The 22388-nt window shown below is 43.4% G+C and overlaps 2 protein-coding genes across 7 annotated transcripts in view; one reads left to right on the plus strand and one right to left on the minus strand.

The window, feature by feature from the left end:
- Positions 1–11200, minus strand: part of nckap1 (NCK-associated protein 1) — an 85689-nt gene extending 74489 nt beyond the window's left edge. For 3 of the 6 annotated variants that reach the window (XM_063213050.1, XM_063213049.1, XM_063213048.1), the window contains exons 1-3: positions 10865–11180; positions 5507–5524; positions 2224–2334 (exon numbers count right to left, since the gene is read on the minus strand). In XM_063213050.1, coding sequence (XP_063069120.1) covers positions 2224–2334; positions 5507–5524; positions 10865–10972 — 237 coding nt within the window. In that variant the 5' untranslated portion in view covers positions 10973–11180. Of the gene's footprint in view, positions 1–2223; positions 2335–5506; positions 5525–10864 lie in introns of all 6 variants that reach the window. The other 3 variants (XM_063213053.1, XM_063213052.1, XM_063213051.1) reach the window with 1 other exon arrangement.
- Positions 11201–12235: 1035 nt separating this feature from the next.
- Positions 12236–15242, plus strand: dusp19a (dual specificity phosphatase 19a). Its single transcript, XM_063214442.1, has 4 exons — positions 12236–12458; positions 12757–12803; positions 12956–13111; positions 14857–15242. The coding sequence occupies exons 1-4, from the start codon at positions 12236–12238 to the stop codon at positions 15064–15066; spliced, it is 636 nt and encodes a 211-aa protein (XP_063070512.1). The 3' UTR covers positions 15067–15242.
- Positions 15243–22388: the final 7146 nt, after the last annotated feature.

Consider the following 22388-nt stretch of genomic DNA (forward strand, 5'->3'; position numbering starts at 1 on the left):
TCTCCGGCGGGGGAGTCCAAAACTTACCAAAAAGAATAATCCAGAAAATAGCCATGTTAAGCATGCAAGAAAACAAAAATGCACAACATAAAAATACAAAACAACACAAAAAAGAAGAAAACTCAAACACAGTTAAAAAACATGAGGAAGCTGTAACGTCATAAGCAGTTTGAGAAAACATCTTGGAACACAAATACAGAGCAGAGACCAAAAGGTAGAACATTAAAAAAGAAGCATTGGGATTGGGAAACATTTGATTTTTTTTTTTTAAAACACAGTTAATGGTGACTTGGTTATTACTGAAGGAGACACGACATAGACAAACACAGAGAGACATACACCTGATATGGAATGCATGTTTGAGGACATTGTAATGGTGTGGGGTGGTGGGAGGAGGGGAGAAATCACTGGGCAGAAATCACAACCTAGTTTAGTTTTCTTTTTTCCACCTTGTTTTTCCTTCTCTTTTCCCCTTTGAAAGAAATTTGACAGGAGGACAGAAGTGAGAGGGGTTGAGGGCGGGGGGGCCTCATCATAGAGGACACACAGTCACTTGCGCGCTCACACGTGCCCGCATGCACGCACGCACGCACGCACGCACGCGCACACAAACACACAGCAATGACAGGGAATGGCACTGTGCTTGGGGAGAGAATGACAGGACCAAAGGGGTGTGTGAGGGAGTGACGGAGAGAAAACATCTGTGTGTGTGTGTGTGTGTGTGTGTGTGTGTGTGTGTGTGTGTGTGTGTGTGTGTGTGTGTGTGTGTGTGTGTGTGTGTGTGTGTGTGTGTGTGTGTGTGTGTGTGTGTGTGTGTGTGTGTGTGTGTGTGTGACACATGGAAAGAGTGCGTTTTCACAGGGTTGGTTGTGAGGGGCAGAAAGAGACAGACTGAGAGAGGAAGGATGAAAGACAGAGTCAGAGGGAAAGAAAGATAGACAGAAAGTAGAGAGAGACAGAGAGAGAGAGAGAGAGACAGAGAGAGAGAGAGAGAGACAGAGAGAGAGAGAGAGACAGACAGAGAGAGCGAGAGAGAGCGAGAGAGAGAAATGTGTCAGAGAGCCACACCCCTACATTCCAATTGGCGGCCGTTCTTTTCAACACCATGGTAGCTGCTGAGGGCAAGAGTGTGACTCAGATTGCTCTCCGTGTTGCCAGATGTGTCTGATCAAATCCCACCCAAAAGGTGCTCAAAAAACGCCTGGAAGCACTAAATCCCGCCCAATTCTATTCATTTCTATGGCCAAAAATTGCTTTAAATTGCATTTTTTCCCGCAGACAGCCATCCCAAGCAGCCCAATTGGGCGGGTAACCGTCCAATCTGGCAACACTGATTGCTCTTCTCTGACACACGCTTCTGGACCTGAATCAAACAAGTCAGTGCCAGAGCGCCACACACACACGCACTCACACAGGCGCACGCACACACACACGCTCAAACACACACACACACACACGGACGCACTGCCACGATACACTCAGACCCAGACAGTTACTGCTGCCGCTCCATTGCACCAGCAGTCATTTCTAAACACTCAGTCAACACAGTTAGCCAGTCCCCTCCCTGGCTCGGTCAATTTGCAGAGACAGCGAGCTGGAGCACAAAAAAAAAAATCGAGGGAATCCATACACACTCACATGAAATAATAACACAAGAAGGAGCTGATTCTGGTTTTCACATTGCTGTTATATGATGCATTATTATGCAGTCTACACCTCGCTATCAAGGCCTGATACATCAAACATGAATCAATAGGCCTAGACACTGGCTGTATCTCAAAGTCAAGGATCCTGGCCTTGCTAGTACGTGAAACGCCCAGTGATTGGATACTCGGCGGAGTTCACCAAAGAGTATCCAATCACTGGGCGTTTCACGATCTAGCGAGGCCAGAATCCTTGACTTTGAGATACAGCCAGTGTTGTGCACATGTGACGGAGACGCCATGGAAAAAGCAGGCATGGCCAGAAAATGCAGAAACCGACAAAAACGTTAATACTTTTTAAAATTTGATTCAAAACGAAGCGCTTCTAAATCAAGACTATTTACATTCATTTATTCACAACTTTGCCTTCATGAAAAAACTGGTGTTTCACAGAAACTGCTGGTGGGAGGTTTATGTTGAAAAAGTGTTTTTTTTGTGTGACTATGCCTGCTTTTTCCTGCGTGCTCAATTTATGTAATTGAACTGACTGACTGACTGACTGACTGACGCGACGACTTACGTTGTTGTTGCGTGTTTCGACGGCCGGGAACTTTCGGACGATGAACTTCACCGCCGACTCCAGGTTTTTGTCGATCAGGTACGAGGGCTTAGCTTTGGGATCCCCGCATGCCTGTGACGGAGAACAGGAGAGCAGAGGGAAAGAAACCAAAACAAAAGAAAGGGAGGAAGAAAAGGAAAGGAGGAGAGAAACAGAAGACAGATCGCTCATAATGATACAGCTGTCACAAACAAAAAAAGGTATAAAATACAAATTAAAAAAACATTCACAGGCCAGAAAATACAAAACACAAACAACTAAACAGACATTTTTTTCAGACGACAGGTGAACAGGATGAGAAGGCAGAGTGCGGGGATTTGATTTGAATTTGTCACAGCTAGAAAATGCAATGAGAGAAAGAGATTGAGAGAGACAGACAGAGAGATAATGAGAAAAGAAGAGTGAGAGAGAGAGAGAGAGAGAGAGAGCACGAGGGAGAGAGGGAGAGAGGGAGAGAGGGAGAGAGGGAGAGAGGGAGAGAGGGAGAGAGACGTCTCTTTTCCTCAGCCGGTTTTCTGGCTGGCCTACAGCTCGACACTGCGCGACGCGGCCGCCACTTTTTGCTTTTCGATTGAGCAGCTCAATCGAAAAGCAAAAAGTGGAGGCCGAGTCGCACAGTGTTGTGTTGTAGGCCTACCAGAAAACCGGCAATGGAAAAGAGGCAATAGAGAAAGAGAGAGAATGAGAGAGAATGAGAAAAGTGAGAGAGAGAGAGAGAGAGAGAGAGAGAGAGAGAGAGAGAGAGAGAGAGAGAGAGAGAGAGAGAGAGAGAGAGAGAGAGAGAGAGAGAGAGAGAGAGGGAGGGAGGGAGAGGGAGAGAGAGAGAGAGAGAAGAAGATTCACATGTTCTTTCGACGGACAGGGTGCTGCATGATAAGTTGAGAGGGCAGTTAGTGAGACGGCAAGTGCATGGACGGAACGAATGCACACTCCTACGGGTGGTGGGGAGGGACAGAAAGGTAAAAGGCCCACAGGCCCGTGTGGTGTGCTGCTCTGACCTCCGACCTCTCTGTAAGCGGTGGGTGGCTTACAGAGTTCTGGAGGCCGAGGGCTAGGTTTGGTGGTGGGAGGACGGCAAGACGTGCAATTTGAAATAAGGGCAGACGGTTGGTTGGTTGGTTGGTTGGTTGGTTGGTTGGTTGGTTGTGTGTTTGAATGATTACATGGTTAAACATGAGAGGCGAGGCATGCACCTATGCCTGGTAACACCTTCAAAAAGCGTCCACCTGACCTGACGATGGTCAAATCAAATCACAATACAAGCCCAAACTAGGGTATCCTGGGTACTAATTCCAAGACCAAGGTTAAGTGATGAACCTGGCTAAGTTAACCTACAGGAAGTGGCAAACCTGCTAACATATAGAGTGCGTTACAATATGCGGCCTTGCCTCCTGCACTTGTGCTTGTTTCCTCGTACCAGGAAGTAATATGTCATGATGACATCACTGACAACAGCATTATATTTCAATATCTTGCAAAAGCTCAATTGTAAACTCTTTTTCTCATTTGCAATTGGGATGGTGAATGAAAAACAGTCCCTCAAAAGTTGTTGTGGCTAGGCTGACAGCTGGGAAACTTTATCGTTTTCTCCACGGAGGAGGAGCCAGGAGGTGGGGCGAGGCCACAAGCACAAGTGGAGGAGGCAAGGCCGCATATCGTAACACACTCATAGTCCTTAGGTGTCATTTAGCTAAGACAAGGAGCACTCCAGGCTCTTCTGTTGCCTTCTGATGATTTACCACAACCTCAGGGTTAATTTAAAGGACCAGTTCAGTCAATTTTCATATGCTGTTGTATTGCTCACGCTACCCTTGACTTGTCAGTACCCGGTGATGCCACATTTTTCGGCTCAGCCCTTTCCGAGATATGAGCAATTCTAATGGGGGCAGCATTTGTTTACATTGGAAAAAAAATCAAAATAGGCCTACTCCAAATATTTTCCCAAAAGGTACTGCTGTTTGCTAGTTGTCTGCTGATGTTTTATAACCTTCTGGATGTTTTTGGGAATAAATAAAAATGTTTTTTTGAAATGTAAACAAAGCGCTGCCCCCATTACAATGACCAGGATCTCGGAAACGGCTGAAGAAGAAAAAAAAAAATCTCAGGTACTGACAAGTCCAGGGTAGTGTGAGCATTACAACTGCATGTTGAAATTGACTGAACTGGTCCTTTAACCTGGTTTACTACTTAGGTTCTTGGAATACTCCCCTGTTGTGGGAGAATATCTTGGTAATGCGCACAACTATTTTCCCACTTATTGGACCAAAAAAATATGGTGAAACCCGAATACTTTGAATAAATGATATCCAGGTGTATCTCTCAATAGAACTGAAAATTCTAGAGGCGATTGAGTGGAAGTGGAATTAAAAGTGGCTTGGGGTTTGAGTTCATAACAAATCCCCACCCCAAAAAATCAAACTTTCTGGTATATTGCCCTGATAGCTACAGCTATGTTGCCATATCACAGCTGCCTTTGATAGTAAGGAGGAGTACGGAAACCCTGCAGCACTCAAAATAAAAACACCAAAGTTTGTTTACAGTGGTCATGACCAATACTATCAAGGCAGGAGGGTAGCGTATCTGGAGTATGGCAATACAGCTGTGCTTAGGGCAAGCTTTTATACTACAACACAGCATGCACTCTCTGTGATTTCATCAATTAAAACTGTTAGACCGTACGACAAAGAGACACACGACTACTCAGTGCACAAAAGGACTAACTAGGGTGTCTATCAATTAAACTGGCAGTAAAACTAGGCTACATGGCCTACAGTATGTGGCTATGGCTTACCATGTCGCACCGTAGTAGGCTAGTGCAAAGACCCATGAATAACGCTAGCCTAAGGCAATTATGCAAAAACTAGCACATTATGTATGAGAATACTGAACAACAAAACAAACAAACACAAAACAATAAAATGGAAATAATAAATCAAAACAAACAAACAAACAAATCAATCAGAACAAACCAATCCCTGATAGCACGTTACATAAAAAAATAATTCGATTATATTTTGGAGGGGGAAAGGGGAACGGCCTTTTCTTTGAACTGTGCTACGGCATTGTGAGTTGATAACAGTTTATGGGATTATGAGGCTGGTAAGGAAAGCAGAAAAAAGGGTGGGAAGAGGTGGGGGTGTGGAAGAGGGGTAAGGTAGGCAGACGAGGAGGACTGAGATTTTGGGGGAGAGGAGGGGTAAAAGGGGGAGGGGGGGGTGTAGGGAAGGTGAAAAGCTGTGCAAACCTTCCAAACTTGTCCTTGCTGGGGGGAAGCATTGTAACAGAAAGAGAGAAAATTACACATAAAACACAGGTTTCCAAATATCTACCATGCATGTCTAACGTCCAAAATAAAAATTAGCTTTGGGAACTAAAATGTTTTGAGTGATTAATGTTTTTTTCCTGTTTCTTTTTCATCTTATGCTTTAAAAAAAGTCAATTGATAAAATTCAGCTAAGTCAAGTCGTTACAGACAGTTGTTCTAACGAGTTAGGTAGGCATACAGGTAAAGTAAAGGTAAGGCAAGTTCTCCTTGAGACAGGGGCACCATCTGGGTTAAAGGGTGAGAGACTGCACGTTCCCAGAGCTAACACACACAACATGCAAGAGTCCACTTTTCCAGGGGACAGTCAAGGGACACAGGAGGCTTACTAACAAGGATTCAAGGATTCATGTGTCACGTTTTGGAGAAAAGACCAGGAATTATGTGATTAGTTCAAAGGGAGAAAACAAAACCAAACGAAAAACGTTTAAAAAAAATCCATGCAAGCCAACTTAAGAATAAAATAATATTTTAACCAAAAAAATAAATAAATGCAACAAAAAGCAAAAAAATGTGTTCCATAAAGTGACTTTTTGAGACCAAACTAAAACTTAGACCCAAAAATGGGATACTGAAAATGATTTGTAAAAAGTGAGTTACCAAGAAAATAAAAAATAAATTAAAAATCACCTGACAGATAGTATATTAAAATATTCCATGCAATACCTGTAGTGATCATTATATGCTGCACTCTAAACGGTGACTCCCAACTAAACTTCACTTGTTGAAAACCAAATAAATAAAATAAACAAACAAATGGTGGCTGGTGATTGGATGACAACCCCTTCCCCCTTCCCCCCTGTTTCATGAAAACAACAGCACACAGTTAACATGCACACAGCATCATCAGTGGCCATCTCGACTAGCCAAGTCACGCCCTCCTAGTGACACAACACCTTCACCGATGCTTCTAGTCAGGCCTAGAGCAATGCAAATATGGTTTCTGAACTCCAGAAAAATCTGGAACTCCACCCACTTTGTTGGATACCAGTCAACCAGTAGCGAGCCTAGGGAGGTGGGTCAACCACGCCGATTGGGAAACGTTAATAGTTATGCTCTTGGTCAGACCAAGTCTCAAAGAGGTTTATAAGTCGATGATAATCAGGCTCCATCTCGACCACCAGATAACACCACAAGGTAATCTGGGCACCACTAATTTAGCCTTAGCCTGTTAGCCAGCAGAGGATCGATCCAAGCTAGTATCGAAACAAAACACATCTGACTCTCAGTGGCAAGTCAAGTCAGTGACCTGATTAAGAGCTGAAGGTTCTTCTTGTCCACAATTAATTATGGCTGCACTCTCTATTGAGAGACTGCTATGCGTTGGAGACCTGGCCTAGCCTGGACCAACCAGAGTGAGAGTGAGAGGAGAGGAGAGTGAGAGGAGAGTGAGAGGAGAGGAGAGGAGAGGAGAGGAGAGCGAAGAGAGACAGGAGAAGCAGATTGAGGTCAAGGATGTGCAGGACTCAGTGGTGTGCCCAAGAGACTACTAGTCTAGAGGACCTTTCCTCTGGCCCTTTATATGAATGAAGTCTTCCATGAAAGCCTTCATAAATAAAATAGTAAATTAGTGCTGTTGCTTACCACAGTCACACATGAAACAACAACAGCAGCAGCAGCATCAGCAAACAATTCAAATCTGGACCCTGAGTCATATGGCCTATTTATTACACATACATGAATGTCTTATCCATGTGACATAGCACCACATAGGCAGGCAGTGCTGAAATGGGTGGATTCACCACCACACACTCCTCTGCAGGCTTTAAGCTTCCAGTAATTCAGTGGTGATCTCAGGAGGAGTGTGCTGGTCATGGTAAATAGCATGACATGACTCCCTCTCTCCCTCTCTCCCTCCCTCACTAAGGCGGAGTGGTTAAGGCGCTCACTCCTAAATACTGACTGAGATAAGCAACATGGGACTTCCGGTCTTTTTCTGAGGATGCCTAGTGTCATTTCCTGTGTGGTTTTGCGGAGTGAGTTTTTTTTCCCCCCATTTTTCCATGATAAAATCATTTTATTTAGGGCATGTCTTCAATATTTTAACTATCCAGGCCCTGTATATAATAAACGGAACAAATTGAATGTATAAAGTATGCCGTTGTATAAAACATCGGCTTATTCTTCCTGTAGGCCATTACCCGCAAATACAAAAAATGAACTCAAATCATAACCTACCATTTGTTTATCTAGCGTAATGCCAAGATGCAATGATAATTCAGCAAAACAATTTTGGATGTTTTGATTTAAAAATGTCTCCCCATCAAAGGGCAAGCAGTGACAGAGCGCTTGCTTGTGAACCACTTCACAGCAAAAACTGCACGAGATTGCTGCGATTTCCACTGCATCTAGAGACGGCGGTGCTGATGTCAAAGTCTTTACAGTTGCTAAGCAACTGAAAACCTAAATGCTCAGCTCGGCTCTGCTCACTCCGTCGCTTGCTCACGATACGCTGCAAATGCCCACACTCACGTAACGCACTCGGCCACATGGAAGGAAGGAAGGAAGCCCCCATCAGATATGATGATGTCTCCGTCGACGATTAACATGGCAGAACATGTAGTAGATATTGGGGCATGGTGGTATATACAGTGTACTGTACACACGTTCATAGGAGCGCACAAAGATGGAGACACATGGAGAGATATCCACTGAACTTGGACGCCTTGGATGGGGAGGGAGAGATGTGGGAGAGAGAGAGAGAGAGAGAGAGAGAGAGAGAGAGAGACAGGGAGTGAGAAAGAGAGAGAGAGAGAGAGAGAGAGAGACAGGGAGTGAGAAAGAGAGAGAGACAGAGAGAGAGAGAGAGAGAGAGAGAGAGAGAGAGAGAGAGAGAGAGAGAGAGAGAGAGAGAGGGAGAGAGAGAGAGAGAAAAAGAAAGAGCGAGTGACTGTAGATATTTGTTCAGTGTCTTCCAGTTAAGACTGAAACTTATTTGTGGTGTTTTTTTTTTCCATGCACCAGTATAGAGCCACTTCTGTGGCCTAATTGGCAAGCGGGATGCACTGCAATGAATATGCATCAGTCATTGGCGAGGGGCGCACTGCACTGCACTGCCCGGCCACCCGGTTTCAGGGTGACACAATGATGTGGAAGGGGATTGGGGGTTGAGGCCGGGCGGTGGTTGAGGAACGTGAGGACGTGCGTGAGTGGGGAGCCTAGAGGGGAAAGTAGGCCTTCAGAGCAAGTCGGGTGACGGGTGGGGGGAGGGGGTGAAGCCGAGGCTGAGGCTGGGGCTGGGGCACTGGAGGCTACGGTACCCGGGACTAAAGGGATAGGCTTGTTGGGGATGAGAGGAGCGGGGGACGGGGGACGGGGGGGATGCTAAGAGAGCCTAATAGCCTAGCACAGTTCCCAACTATACATGGAGACACAGTTCTCTCAACTACACTTTCTTCTTTCTAGTGAAGCTGGACGGCTTCCAGTTTGCTCCTGCCAGTGTGTTGTTCACTGAGAGGTCTCCAAGAAGAGCGCCAGTGCCCAACACATCACAGAGCAGGGTACAAAACACTCTCTGCACGACACATAGCATTAACACAGCCAGGGTGGATGCCACTTAGGAATCGAGGGGAAGGAAGGTGATGACCAGCCTGGGAACTCCCATACTGCCTTTAGTTCTACAGTATTCCGATTTGAAAGACTCTCACTTGTGATTAGGTCTGGTGGTAACCAGGCAAGGTGCTGACTAGGCCGGGACAAGGTTCTGCTCTACGCTCTCTAAGTTCTATAATCATTTGTCATCTAGGGGCTCATGCTAGTGACTGTATGAAAGCAATCCAGTTTTTTCAGCAAAAAGGGTTTTTTTTTTTTTTTTTTTTAGTATATCTGATATCTGATATTCTGAATATCAGCAGTAAAGCTTTGATAAGATGGGCATCAAAAGCAAAACAAATTATGGGTTCCAGTATTAAATGTAAATTGCTGCCCAATAATTTGCCATATTTTATTTATATTTACTATTAAAATAGGATGCCTACTATGCAAGTGGAGATAATTAATAGATTATCAGCACATGACAAAATTAGTCTTGAACGGAACACAACAGGTTTTAAAAAGCATGTGTATCCATATTATACCACCTACACTGTATCTTGTCAAAAACAGACGAGGCAGCATAGAACAGCTTTGGAGGGGCCAAGACAGTTAGGACCTTCGTTATGACCCAATGTATGACAGAAATGGGTAGAACCGGGGTGCAATGGAATGTAGCCTACTACACTGAGTGATAAATCAAAATATCAAACACGCGTAAACCTGACAGCTGTGGTTTGCAACCAACAGTTCAAATAGCTGGAGCACAGGTGGAAGTGGAACATAGCTGACAGCTCTAGAACTAGACCTAGAGCTCTAGATGCATTGGATTATCCGTCTGTGTGCTGCTGCTCTCTGTTTGACAGCGTAACATGTCACGTAGTAGAGAGCTAACGTAGTGCCCTGGGGGCAGCAAACCCAGCCTGCAAACGCTGCAACACGCAACATAACACGTCAACGAAACCAAACAAATATTTTTCTTGAGATCAAGAACAAGAGGCTTCGAGATAATAGTAGCCTTAACGCAGGTTGCAAAAAGCACCAGTGGACAGGTTACCATTGAGTGATTCATTCAATGCATTTTGAATTCACTGTCTCAGCGCGAGTGTGTCTGCCTCTCCTGTCTGAAGGAGGAAAGCCCACCATCGCTAGCAAGCTAACTTGCTAATAGCTAACGAGGATGCAATGGAAATGCCTCACACGGCCAGGACATACATCATTTGCTTAGTGAATCAGCCGCGTATACACGGTTTGAACGTTTGCAGAATGTATGGTGCACAAGTTGAAATAAGCCTCACAAATGGTGAAAGGGTAGACTAACGTTGGGATGGTTTCATCAGCTAGCTACACAGTTAGCAACAGCTGGGCTAACATTATCGTCAAACCAGTCTGGGAGAAACGCACATAGCAGTAACCAAAACCCGGTTGGGAATAAATGGACCACCATCTTGCTACAATATATCTCAAAGGAAAGCAATAATTCGTCGTTTAAACATAGTGTTTATACAGCTACGTTATACCCCATCACACACATCTACATATTCACAATAAGGTCGATATTGAAGCCTTTTCTGTCAGGGCCTTCCCGAATTCCTGTCTCTTGCTGTCCTGTATGCTATCGCTGCAGTCATCTTTCACTGGGAATTCTGTCGCTCAGATAGGTAATGATAGCAAGCAAAATTATAGGGCATTGAGATATAATTGAGGTGTTATTAAAACAGTATCTAGGCTCAGTTCTAAATGCCTTACCTTTTTGATATTGTAGATACGGGTGAGCATCCCGATGCCTCTGTCGTTTAAAATGGTCAGTTTCTCCGCCAGCTTTTGCTGGCTTGGTTGTAACACACCCCGCGACATGCTTACAATTTAGCTAGTGTGCTTCACGAATCCAAAGGGATCGAAAAACTCTTAATGTAGTGTTAGATAAGACAGAAGCAGTCAGCGTGTTTAGTGTTAAAATTTGCCCATATTACGGGCTAAAATCCTCGTCAACTCCACTCTCCCCTCCTCTGACTCCCTGTTTTTTTTCTAGGTGTTGCCCTAACTATCAGAACGAGGCTGTTTCCTGCAACACCAACGCACATCACGTGACTTGCATCCTTCGGTTGATATTTCCGCCTGTTCCCAGATATATTTTTTTCCCATTGTAACATTGTAAATCTGATTCATTCTCATTTGTGAAGTAGCTACAGGCAAATATGAAATGGCCCTGCTCTAGCACAGTATTTTAAATGAAATATTTCTGTTGTGCACATCAGGCTTCATGATGCAGGCCTCACTCTGCCATCTTCTCCCCAAATCAATGGTAGGTTAGGTCTGTCAAAGTTGTCTTTTCACTTCTTTTTGGCAGTTATGAAGAAGATACTTTTTTTTTCTTTTCTTTCTTTTTTTTTTTTTTTTTTAATCTATGGAATTCATTTATTTGGTAGTTTAGACTAGGCTACATTGTATATAATTTCTAAAACAACAATACACCTTTTATTAATTAATTAATTAAGTAATTAATTGATTGATTGATTGATTTTTAACAATTAATTATTTGTGGACAGCCTTCAAAACATTGTGTTAAGTTTGATTTGTTACCAGAATGGCCAGCAATGACCAAGATGTGCAAGACTACAATATTGTAGGCCTAATAGACTAGTAGGCTACAGTTTTTCCTCTAGAGCAATATGTTTTTTATGCATTGGCCTGTAATAAGCATCACTGAATTAGGCCTAAGTGTTTCTGACAGTATGCACATTCATTTAAGTAATTTCTGCACAAAAAAACCCTGCAAATTGATCAATGAATAAAAAAACTCATCGACTTGTGGGTATCACTAATGTGCTTCTGATGTTACATTTCCCACAATGGGTGGCAATACTAACAGTGACCTTTTTTCAAGTAGGCTAAGAGGTGCTCTCAGTTTCAGTTGCTTAGGTTGCAGGCAGGCAACACACAGCCTAGGAGAGGAATGTAGGCTACGCGAACATCAGTATCACCTGACCAGGTAGGCTATCGGTGATAGACCACAGCTCTCCCTCGTGTGGGGACAGGCAAGCCATCAAGGGGTCTTCACTTCACTTCACCTCCACTTCACTTTTTTTCTGCTGCGAGGAAAGCCATCAGACACATGTGATGCAGTCTCTTGCCCAAGAAATAAAATCCTTCTCTAAGACTAATCTGAGAAAACAATGCACCAGGGTGACCACTCTGAGCGGCAGGCGGATTATTGAGACCTGGAAAGGATCCACCGTTCACGTCGTCGAGGACACGGTCCAGCCAGAGACTACCTTTGGTTATGTACAAGACACCAGCTGGGACCTCCAAGTTGGAATTGTCAAGCCACACTTATTGCTGGGTGAGTGCGTTATTGGTAAAGAGTCATTTATTTACACACTGTATTTGTGTTTGTTTATTTGTTTGTTGACTCTGTAAGCTAAAAATGCTTTGAGTGATTTTGTGAAATATTATGCTGACATACCCCTGGCCATCCATGACCTATTTATGCTAGCAAGAGTTCAGAGGTCTACCAAGTTTCAGTTCTTTCTTTATCAATTCATTCTTTCTTTCTTTCTTTCTTTCTTTCTTTCTTTCTTTCTTTCTTTCTTTCTTTCTTTCTTTCTTTCTTTCTTTCTTTCTTTCTTTCTTTCTATCAGGCTCTCAAGATGCAGCAAATGACTTTGGAACATTGAGGAAACACAAGGTAAGAGTGACTGATTTCATACTCACCCCAATGACAAGTTTATGTTCGATAGAAAGTTGTATAGTTAGTTCAACTGTTCCTGCATGTGCCCAGTGAAGTATTTCTCAAAATATAACAAGGATTCGCTTTTTGTGCATTTTGTTGAGTTTCAGGTCACACACATATTGAATGTGGCTTACGGGGTGGTGGAGAATGCCTTTCCTGATCTGTTTATTTACAAATCGCTGACTATATTGGACCAGCCAGACACGGACATCATTTCATACATTCAGGAGTGCACTCAGTTTATAGAACAAGCCAAGGCAGAGGTAAGACTCAATATTTACATATTACAATGTCTCCACATCTCCACACATCTCCACATCTACTTATTTATCTATCTACTTATTTTCTCTCTTTTCTACCTCACTCCATTATTTTTTTATTTTTAACATTGATGTTTATCCATTTGTTGAGCACTTTGAGCTGCATGCTTTGTATGATTTTGTGCTATACAAACACAGTTATTATTATTATATTATTATTATACATCCATGACTCTTTGTTACAGCTTTAGGGCGTTATAATGAAGTATATTCACCTGTGCTTGGCAGGGGGTTGGGGGGCAAGCTGACCCTATCCGCTTCATGAGTGCATAATAAAAGGGGGTGTTTTATCCCTGTCAAAGTGCTGTAATTTCCTGAGTGTCCGATTTTAATGTCCAGCCTACCTGATACTCAAAAGCTAGCCAATGGTCGGCGTGCCTTTATTCCAGGCAACCGCACGGTGTAGTAAATAATAAATGCTGAGTTTTCACCATTCATTATTCAGCGGGTTGTAGAAAGATCATATCACTACTGGCCATTGTCTGTCATACAACCTCTTTACCAAATAGATGAGCCAGTCACCCACAACCTGACACTGTCACATGAGGCAAATTCTCTAGGGCCTATGATTACATGCCAGCCGCCTATTCAAAATAAGTTTCCATCGCTGGGCGCTCTTAAAGTGAGTGAGTGAGTGACTGAGTGAGTAGTTTCCTTGCCCTCTTACCTCCCCTGTGTCACCAGCGATATGGCAAGTAGCTTTGCCTTAATTAATACAAGCGCGTGGGGTTTTTAGCTATTCTTTTGTTTTCCGACTGGAGATTTTATCATTGGTGGGTGACATTAGCCCTTCAGTTGGTGCTGGTGTCATGAATTTCCATATCGTATAGCCTATACCTGCCTATCAGATCCTGACCTGCATCGCTAAACGGCTGGATCTCTATATACTGCCTGGCCTGCCCACCTGAGAAGCACAATGAAGCGAAGTGCTCTGGTCCTTTTACTGCTTGGCCTGCCCTGGATACGGTGTCACTGACACTGCACTGCACTGGACTGGAGCTGAAAATCAGCCATGGGCATTTTCCTCATAGACCAGCCTCTCACCCTCCCCTAATTCTCTACGATCTCAGTCCACTATCTATTTTAAAGGACTAACTTCAGTCAATTTCAACATGCAGTTGTAATGCTCACACTACCCTGGACTTGACAGCACCTGAGTTTTTTTTTTCTTCTTCAGCCTTTTCTGAGATCCTGGTCATTGTAATGGGGGCAGCTGTTTGTTTACATTTCAAAAAAACATCTTTATTTATTCCCAAAAACATCCAAAAGGTTATGCAACATCAGTAGACAGCTAGCAAACAGCGGTACCTAGTAAACAAACGTTGCCCCCATCAGAATAGCTCATATCTCGGAAAGGGCTGAGCAGAAAAATGTGGCATCACCGGGTACTGACAAGTCAAGGATAGCGTGAACAGTACAACAGCATATTGAAATTGACTGAACTGGTCCTTTAAAAATAGACCATTGGGCTGCGCTATCTATATTGAGGGCTGGTCTTGAAGGGGAAAAAACAAACAAGTAAACAAAAACAAAAAATCAACAGCATCGGCCCCTGAGGACTATTGTCCCACCGGGAAAATACCCTGTATGCCAAATGGCCTGTCCAGCCCTGGTTGTGTACATTAGATATCCCCAGACCTGACTGCCACTGAACTGAGTCTCTCTCTCCTGCTTTCCATTTCTCTTAGAGAGGAGTTGTGTTGGTCCACTGCAACTCTGGCGTGTCGCGCTGTGCCGCCGTGGTCATTGGATACCTCATGTCCAGAGAGGGACAGCCGTTCGATGACGCACTCACCCAGGTGAAGACGGTGCGACCAACCTCCTGTCCAATCCCCAGCTTCATGGAACAGCTGAAAAGTTACAAACCGCAGGCAAACATGCACATCAATGGTCACTGAGCAGTCTTCTTACGCTGTAAGCATGACAAGCTGTCTGCCCCTTGGTGTGTGTAAGACATTGCCATGAATGTACATAGAGGCTACTGTGCTGCATATGAACTGTTTCAGAAATTACATACTTACACCATTTACAACAGTGTGCAAACAGTATTGCCCATAGGATAAAGTCACTTCATGTTAGCTGTGTTATGAACGGCAAATGTTTGAACCATGTTTTGGAAGACATTTGCTTTTTTCACTCCAATAAAATTCCAATAATTTGCTTTAGTGTTCTCCATGGTTTAATTACATAGCGCACCATTCTGTTATAGATGTTCGCTGCAGATCCATTCTGTAGCCTAATTTTCAACTCTGCTGGATGGTTTAATAATTTAATTGTAAAATGTAGCTCCTGTGACTGTTCAAATAGATGGGTTGATATCCACAAGCAGCTTTTCAATGTTTTATATTTAGTATTTTTAGATTTTTTTTAGGTAACCAAGTTTTGACTGATATTGATGTAGTTTTTGTTGATATTATTTTCACTCACACACATTCCCTACAAGGTTAGAGTTATACTTTAGCTGATAATCAAATAAGACCTTTAAATCTGTAACCCCGAAGATCAACGAAGATCAACGGGAGTGGCATTGCTCTTGAAAGCTCAACTATCCTATTTTTGTTCCTGTAGTCAACAACAACATTGTTCTGTTTCACACATTGTTTTTTTCCCACATGGCTTTTTATTTATTGCACAACAGCAAGCAAGTCCCTTACAGTATTGTTGAGTATTTTGTTCCTACAGCAGATTATTGCAGAAAAAGTCCAGTTTGTGTGTAGTTTTTTTTAAATCCAGTGTTATTGCATTCCTGATGCAATCCCCCTCTCTGTCCTGCCTTGCACTACAGTAGAGTAACTTTGGTTTTATTTTATGCATGTGTATGTGTGTAGCCTATGCAAGATTTGTTTCGAATAAAATGAAAGAAATGACATTATTTTGTAATTCATTTTGATAATTGCATTTATTGTATGTATTTGTTAGGGCAGGACATTGTAATAGGACCTTCAAAATATTAATTTTCTACTATGACCACAATATGGTGTTACAGTGCCTCCTGCGTTGCAAATGTCAATAGCATTTAATCTACATCACCTGCTGTTGGCACGCCTGGGCGAGATAGGCGCTCCAAATACTCTCTCCTCAAATTGTATTGTAGTTGCACAGGAGAAACGTGGCTAAAATGAGGAGAAGTGGAGATTTCGTATGTGTATGAAAATGTCCGAACAGCTGTGGTTCTAATGCCGTTGACAGTTTTGGAGGTACTTGTTTTTCCTACATGGGCACTCTTTCTTCCACACTCGCGAGGAGGAAAGTTGCATCAGTTGCCGCGAAAGAGAGGGAACCAGACGCCAAAACAAGCCTGGACATAGCTGACAACCAGCACCATGTCATCAGAAATGCTGAACACAATACCACCACAAGAGTCCGGAAGGTGTCTTTCATGTCAGAGGAAGGCAAGTCTCTGTTTTTGTTTTACATTTTATTTGACCGTGATTTAAAGGAATGGACGCGCGCGCGCGCCAGTGTCTTCACATCTGGACCACGTGTCTTAAAAATGCTGGTATCTTCAATGAGGATGCTTATGGAAGCCTTTTACAACAAACTGTATGTAACCCATGTCTCAGTGGGCAGCCATGAAGACTTTCTCCGAACTTCTCCAGTAAACAAATTATGCTCTCATTTCTCCTGGTTGGTCACGCGTAAAGATCACCATAGCTTCTATCGTGATTCCAAAAATATTTTAGCAATAGTAGCCTACCTTCATGTTAGACATTACCACGGCTCATGTGAATGCTACCATTTTGTACTCCGATTTTATGAAGGGTTGCCCCCTATTCTCAGGAGACAGTCCTCTGGGAACACCCTATTTTCTCTGGTTGTTGTTCTGGGGAGGCTCTCACAGGAGGCACGACTTTGCCTGTTTCCTTAGGGACCTTACCAACCAGGGCACCATGGTCTTGAAACAAGGGGGGCACACGACATGTTCATAACAGTAATGCCATGTGTAAGAAAGGTAACCGACCCAATGACAACTGGGACCTCTCACTTAATGTCATAGGAGGAGGGTTTGGGGACATACCCTTGAGGCTTGCCTGTCAACAGTTGATCATTGTAAAAGTTCAAGGCCATGACAGAACAGAAGCCATTTTCTTTATGAAATGTACCATCAAAACACAATTTGATGAATTAATCAGTGAATTAAAAAAACAGTGAGTGAGAGAAAACATGACCAAATCTGTATATTACTGTGTTATAACTGACGTTAAAAAAAAACCCTACATAATGCTTTGTTTGTGTCCACTATTTTGGTCACAGAAATGCAGTAAGTAACTAAGTAACTACTAGTAAGTACACTAAGTTAATCCTGCAGAACAAAGTTGCAGTTTTGCGCATTTTATTTCATAAGGGCAGCAGAATTACTGCTGTGTAGGCCTACAGTATATAACAGTCAGCTCAGAAGGGAATAATGCATGTTCATAATGCACGGTCATCCACACTGACAGCTCTGAGGGTTATTCTACACATGTACTGTATAGGATACGCATCAACCTACTTGTGAATGCAAATGCATGGTACCCAGGGGTCAGCATTTGCATTAGCTCTTGTCGTAGTATGCCCCCGCAAGCTGAATATTATTATTGCAGTTAGCATTTTATTTTTTTAATAGCAGGAGCATCATAATAACCTGATTCTTACTATTTTGTGTCAAGCCCCGTGGAAGCACCAGGGTTGAGTGGGCAGAACAAAGCCAGCGAATTCATTACGAGGCCTCTCTGGTGTGCGCGGCTAGATTGTGCCCTGCAGATTGCAGGCCCCTAATTTGCTAGCCCTGTGTGTTTTGCTTTGCCAACCAGGGGGCTGTTGCTGCTGGCTGCGAGGAAAGCAATTAAAGATTTTTGTCTCATGGCCAAATGAAGCATAATTAAGAGGAATGGATTCGGGGCGGCCCTTTATTTCACAATCACAGTGAAGAGCTGTTAGACGTCGAATTAGCATAAGTGCCACCGGGGTCAGTCTACTCTGCTCTGTATTTTTCCAGGGATGTAGCCCTGCCTGGCACTGTCACGGTGATAACTAACTTCCCACCTCAGCAGCAGCAGTAGGGCTGCACGATTATGGAAAAAATGATCACACGATTATTAGGATCAAAATTGAAATCACGATTATTAATCACGATGCGGTGCTATATTTTCCCCTCCACAGAGTTGTGAACAAAATCAAATATAGGCTTTTTGCTATAATTATATACTATTTTATCTTTTGCCTTTCCGTTTTTTTTGTGTGCACCACTGAGCAAAACTCTTAAAAACATATTAGCTTATCACACAAGGAAAACAGACTTGGATTTTTTGTATAATGCCTTGTGTAAAACTCTACCCCCATTCTGCACACAAAGTTACAGTAAAACAAGACACCTGTCTGTTTTGTGTCTTTGTACCAGTGAAACCATTTCTGTTATGTAATGAACTTGGAAGGTGTAGCAAAGAAGACACCCTTGCAGCTTACCCAAACGTGTGGTCAGTTCAGTGCACTAGGCCAGAAGTTCCCAAACTTTACCATGTCCCCCACCCCCCCATATACCGGATTGAGACCAGCCAAGACCCCCCTTATATAGGCTGTGCCACACTATGTTTCTGTGCACCCCCTATCACAAACATTGTCTAGGTCTGTGTTTCAATGCACTTGGGTATATAAAATAACAATATTAGTGCAGAGTGTTCAGAGATGTTGTCCTGTAGATTGGTATAATGCAGTTGGTAACTAATGGGAATATCGTTTTGCTTATTTTGTTACATTAATGATTCAATTATTCCTTCTATTTTGTAATACTTTTCCTTCCAACTCGCTGCGGAATCCCTGTAGCACCACCATCTCACGGCCCGCCCAGGGGTCCCAGGCCCCCACTTTGTAAGCTACTGCACTAGGCTAAGGAGGCGTCTGCGTCATCCATGTGACTTGTGTAATTGACGAGTGGCGTCTATATTTCAGTATCGCTGACACGTCTTGCAGTAATGACATGTCTCGGCATCGTTAAGGGTATTTAGCTGTAATGTAGAGGCCCCTTGCAGGCCTGCTGGTACACATGAGCCGTCCCTTAGGTTGCTAGGCGCACACCGCACAGGCTACCTGTCAGATTTAGTGCTATTTAAGAGTCGCGCCAAACCACATAGGAACACACACACTCAGAGTGATGCAATGCAACACACACATATAGACGCACACACACACATACAGTACACACACAATAAAATGCTCTTTCTTTCTTTTCTTTCTTTCTCTCTCTCTCTCTCTCTCTCTCTCTCTCTCTCTCTCTCTCTCTCTCTCTCTCTCATTGATTGTATATTATTCTAATGCAATCAATGATTGTTCTCTCTCTCTCAGAAATAGACTAATACAGACTAATACACACAGATAAACCAGCATGTGTGCGTATGCACACACACACATGCACACACACAGAATCACACGCAATCACACGCAATCATTCTCTCCCACACATAAACACATACGCACACACGCGCGCATGCACACACACACAATCAATCACTCACTCACTCCCACACACACACACACACACACACACACTAGTGGTGTCAACAATGATCGATTCGGCGATCCGAATCGATCCGGGGCATGGACGATCCAGATCCAGATCCGGCAAGTTCCAGAATCAATCCGGCAATTTTTTTAAGTTTCAATTACTTCCATGGATATTTCTGGAGCAAATGAATGTTAAATTAAATAAAAGCACTTCAAAACATTGCAAGACTGATACAGACTGATACAGAAAACAGCCAATAAATTGTTGCTCAGTATCTGACTACTTGTATTTCCTCATCATGGCTGAACATTTGCTTTGCGTTCAGTAGAAATGTAATGCATTGCAATGCATTGTAGAATTGAATCGAATCGGATTGGATCTAATAGAATCGAATCGGATCTACTACCTCCCGAATCGTGATCGAATCGGATTGTGAGGGCAGTGCCGATCCACACCACTAGTACACACACACACACACACACGCATACACACACGCACCCTGTTCTCAAAATCTCCTGCTGCCTATGCTTGTTCAACTGCAGGCCCATGGGATATGGTGGTTGATAGCAGATAATCTGCTGCAGATGAGATAGATAGACTGTGTGTTACTGAAAAACACTTAAAACCTAACTGATCCAACCAGTGCAGAGTTAGCTGATCGTAAGACAAGTACACAGCAACACAGGTCTACTGTTTACTCAGATAAGTTACATGTGTTGGAAGGAAACTGTGTTTCTTTTTTTTTTTTTTGTTACTTCTACTTTAGCAAAGTACTTTTGACAACTCTGGGGTGCATTTCTGGAAACCATAGTTACTAACGTCATTAGCTACTTTGTTGTTTTTAATGCAATTTCCCATTGGCAACTACCCAAGTAGCTAACTGGCTAACAACTACGCTTTCTAGAAAAGCACCCCTGGTTGATGGAGGTGCATCGAGCTTGTCACGCAGTCGTCGTAGCAATTATTTATTTAGCCCCCTCAAGGGCTGCCCACTCGCCCTGCTCCCTCCAACACGTGGCATCATCACACACCTACCATGGCAACCACACTGCGAGGAGAGGCAGAGAGGCCTTGAGAAGTGCCTGATGACCTTTGCCGATATTCCTTCACGACATTGTGTGTGTGTGTGTGTGTGTGTGTGTGTGTGTGTGTGTGTGTGAATGTGTGTGTGTGTGTGTGTGTGTGTGTGTGAGACTGTGTGAGTGTGTGTGTGTGTATGACAGAGAGAGAGACAGAGAGACAGTGTGTGTGTGTGTGTGTGTGTGCGCGTGCGCATGCACGTGTGTGTGCGTGGGTTTGTATGTGATGGTGTGTGTGACAATGACAAGTTGCCTCTTACTGTGATGGTGCATAAAAATAAGACTGCTGGACTTTAGGGCATCAGTCTGGCACCGGCTATTTCATTGTCAGAAATATCACCTGAGGCGTACTGAGATGCACAGTAATATTGCAAGGCATGAACAAAACTCATAATGTGAGTTCTGTGAGAGATTATAGGAACAGCTGCTCTTGACAGCTGTGTGTATTGCCCCCCCTCCCCTTTCAGCTCTATCCATTTGAGAGAGTAGTTGACAGTTTCTAGGATATGCCTGCTACCCTTGGAATCTTGTCACTCCTTTTTTAGGGTAGTTCATTCAGGGCCGCTGACAGCTTTGGCTGGGCCCAGGAAAAAGTCATCTGAAAGGGCCCCCCACCCAATACATTCAATGTATGTGGGCCCAATTATGCCCCCCCCCCCCCCTTCCCTGAGTTCATTATAAAACTGTGATACAAACTATGATAGCTGAAGCCTAAGAATGCAAACTGTTCCTGTTCCCGTGTTGAAAGACAGTGGTTATTTATTGCAATTCTGTTTACAAACTTGTAACAGGGGCTTTGTCTGGCAATGTAAGGAGTAGAAAGGCTGTAGCTTTCATTTTGACCAGCAGATGGCGGTCCTCAATCAGAAAATGCTTTGGCGCCAACTACACTGCAAGTTCTCATAGATATTGTGAAGACTAGGGGTACATTCCAATATGCCTCCTGGCCCCGTCTCCATGGAGAAAGCAATAAACTTTCCCAGTTGTCAGCCTAACCACAACATCTTTTGATGGACTGTTTTTCATTCTCCATCCCAATTGCGAATGAGAAAATGACATTAGAATAGAGCTTTTGCGAAATATTGAAATATAATGCTTTTGTCAGTGATGTGATGTCATCATGACATATTACTTCCTGGTACAAGGCCACAAGCTCAACTGGAGCATGCAAGGTCGCATATTGGAACACACCCTATATGCCATGTTGAGCACTCCTTTGTATTGGCATGAATGGCTCCAGTCATATTGCCGCCATGTTTACCCAGTATAACGCTGCCATCAATCAGTGACAAGGCAAGGCAAGACAAGTGAAAAGGGAGTTTGTCCTCACCCCTGTTGCCACCGGGCGCCACATCTGAGAACCCCACTCACTATGGCAATTTATCACTTATCCTGGGCCTGACCCTTGTGGACCGCGTGCCTCTATAATCTCTGCCAATATCTTCTTTAAACTCATTATTTCATTTTCTCTACATCTACTTATTTATCTATCTACCTACTTTCTCTATTCTGCCCAGTTTCTTCTCTTGTCTTCTTGCTATTCTTTACGGATCACAATCCAGATCGAGGAATTTTTAAAAAGATTCTTCACCATTGCGGGATAGGGCGAATTTTGACATTCCAGTTTCTATCCCCACAAAAGAAGGCAGAAAGACTTGAA

The sequence above is a fragment of the Engraulis encrasicolus genome, chromosome 13 (assembly GCF_034702125.1).
Source record: "Engraulis encrasicolus isolate BLACKSEA-1 chromosome 13, IST_EnEncr_1.0, whole genome shotgun sequence".
Taxonomy (NCBI): Eukaryota; Metazoa; Chordata; class Actinopteri; order Clupeiformes; family Engraulidae; genus Engraulis; species Engraulis encrasicolus.

What these genes read in the sequence shown, in the direction of transcription:
- dusp19a (XM_063214442.1), top strand. Translation starts at nt 12,236, where the DNA reads ATGCAGTCTCTTGCCCAAGAAATAAAATCCTTCTCTAAGACTAATCTG. An exon ending in CAAGCCACACTTATTGCTGG is followed by an intron (nt 12,459 to 12,756) that starts GTGAGTGCGTTA and finishes TCTTTCTATCAG; the next exon opens with GCTCTCAAGATGCAGCAAAT. An exon ending in TAGAACAAGCCAAGGCAGAG is followed by an intron (nt 13,112 to 14,856) that starts GTAAGACTCAAT and finishes CATTTCTCTTAG; the next exon opens with AGAGGAGTTGTGTTGGTCCA.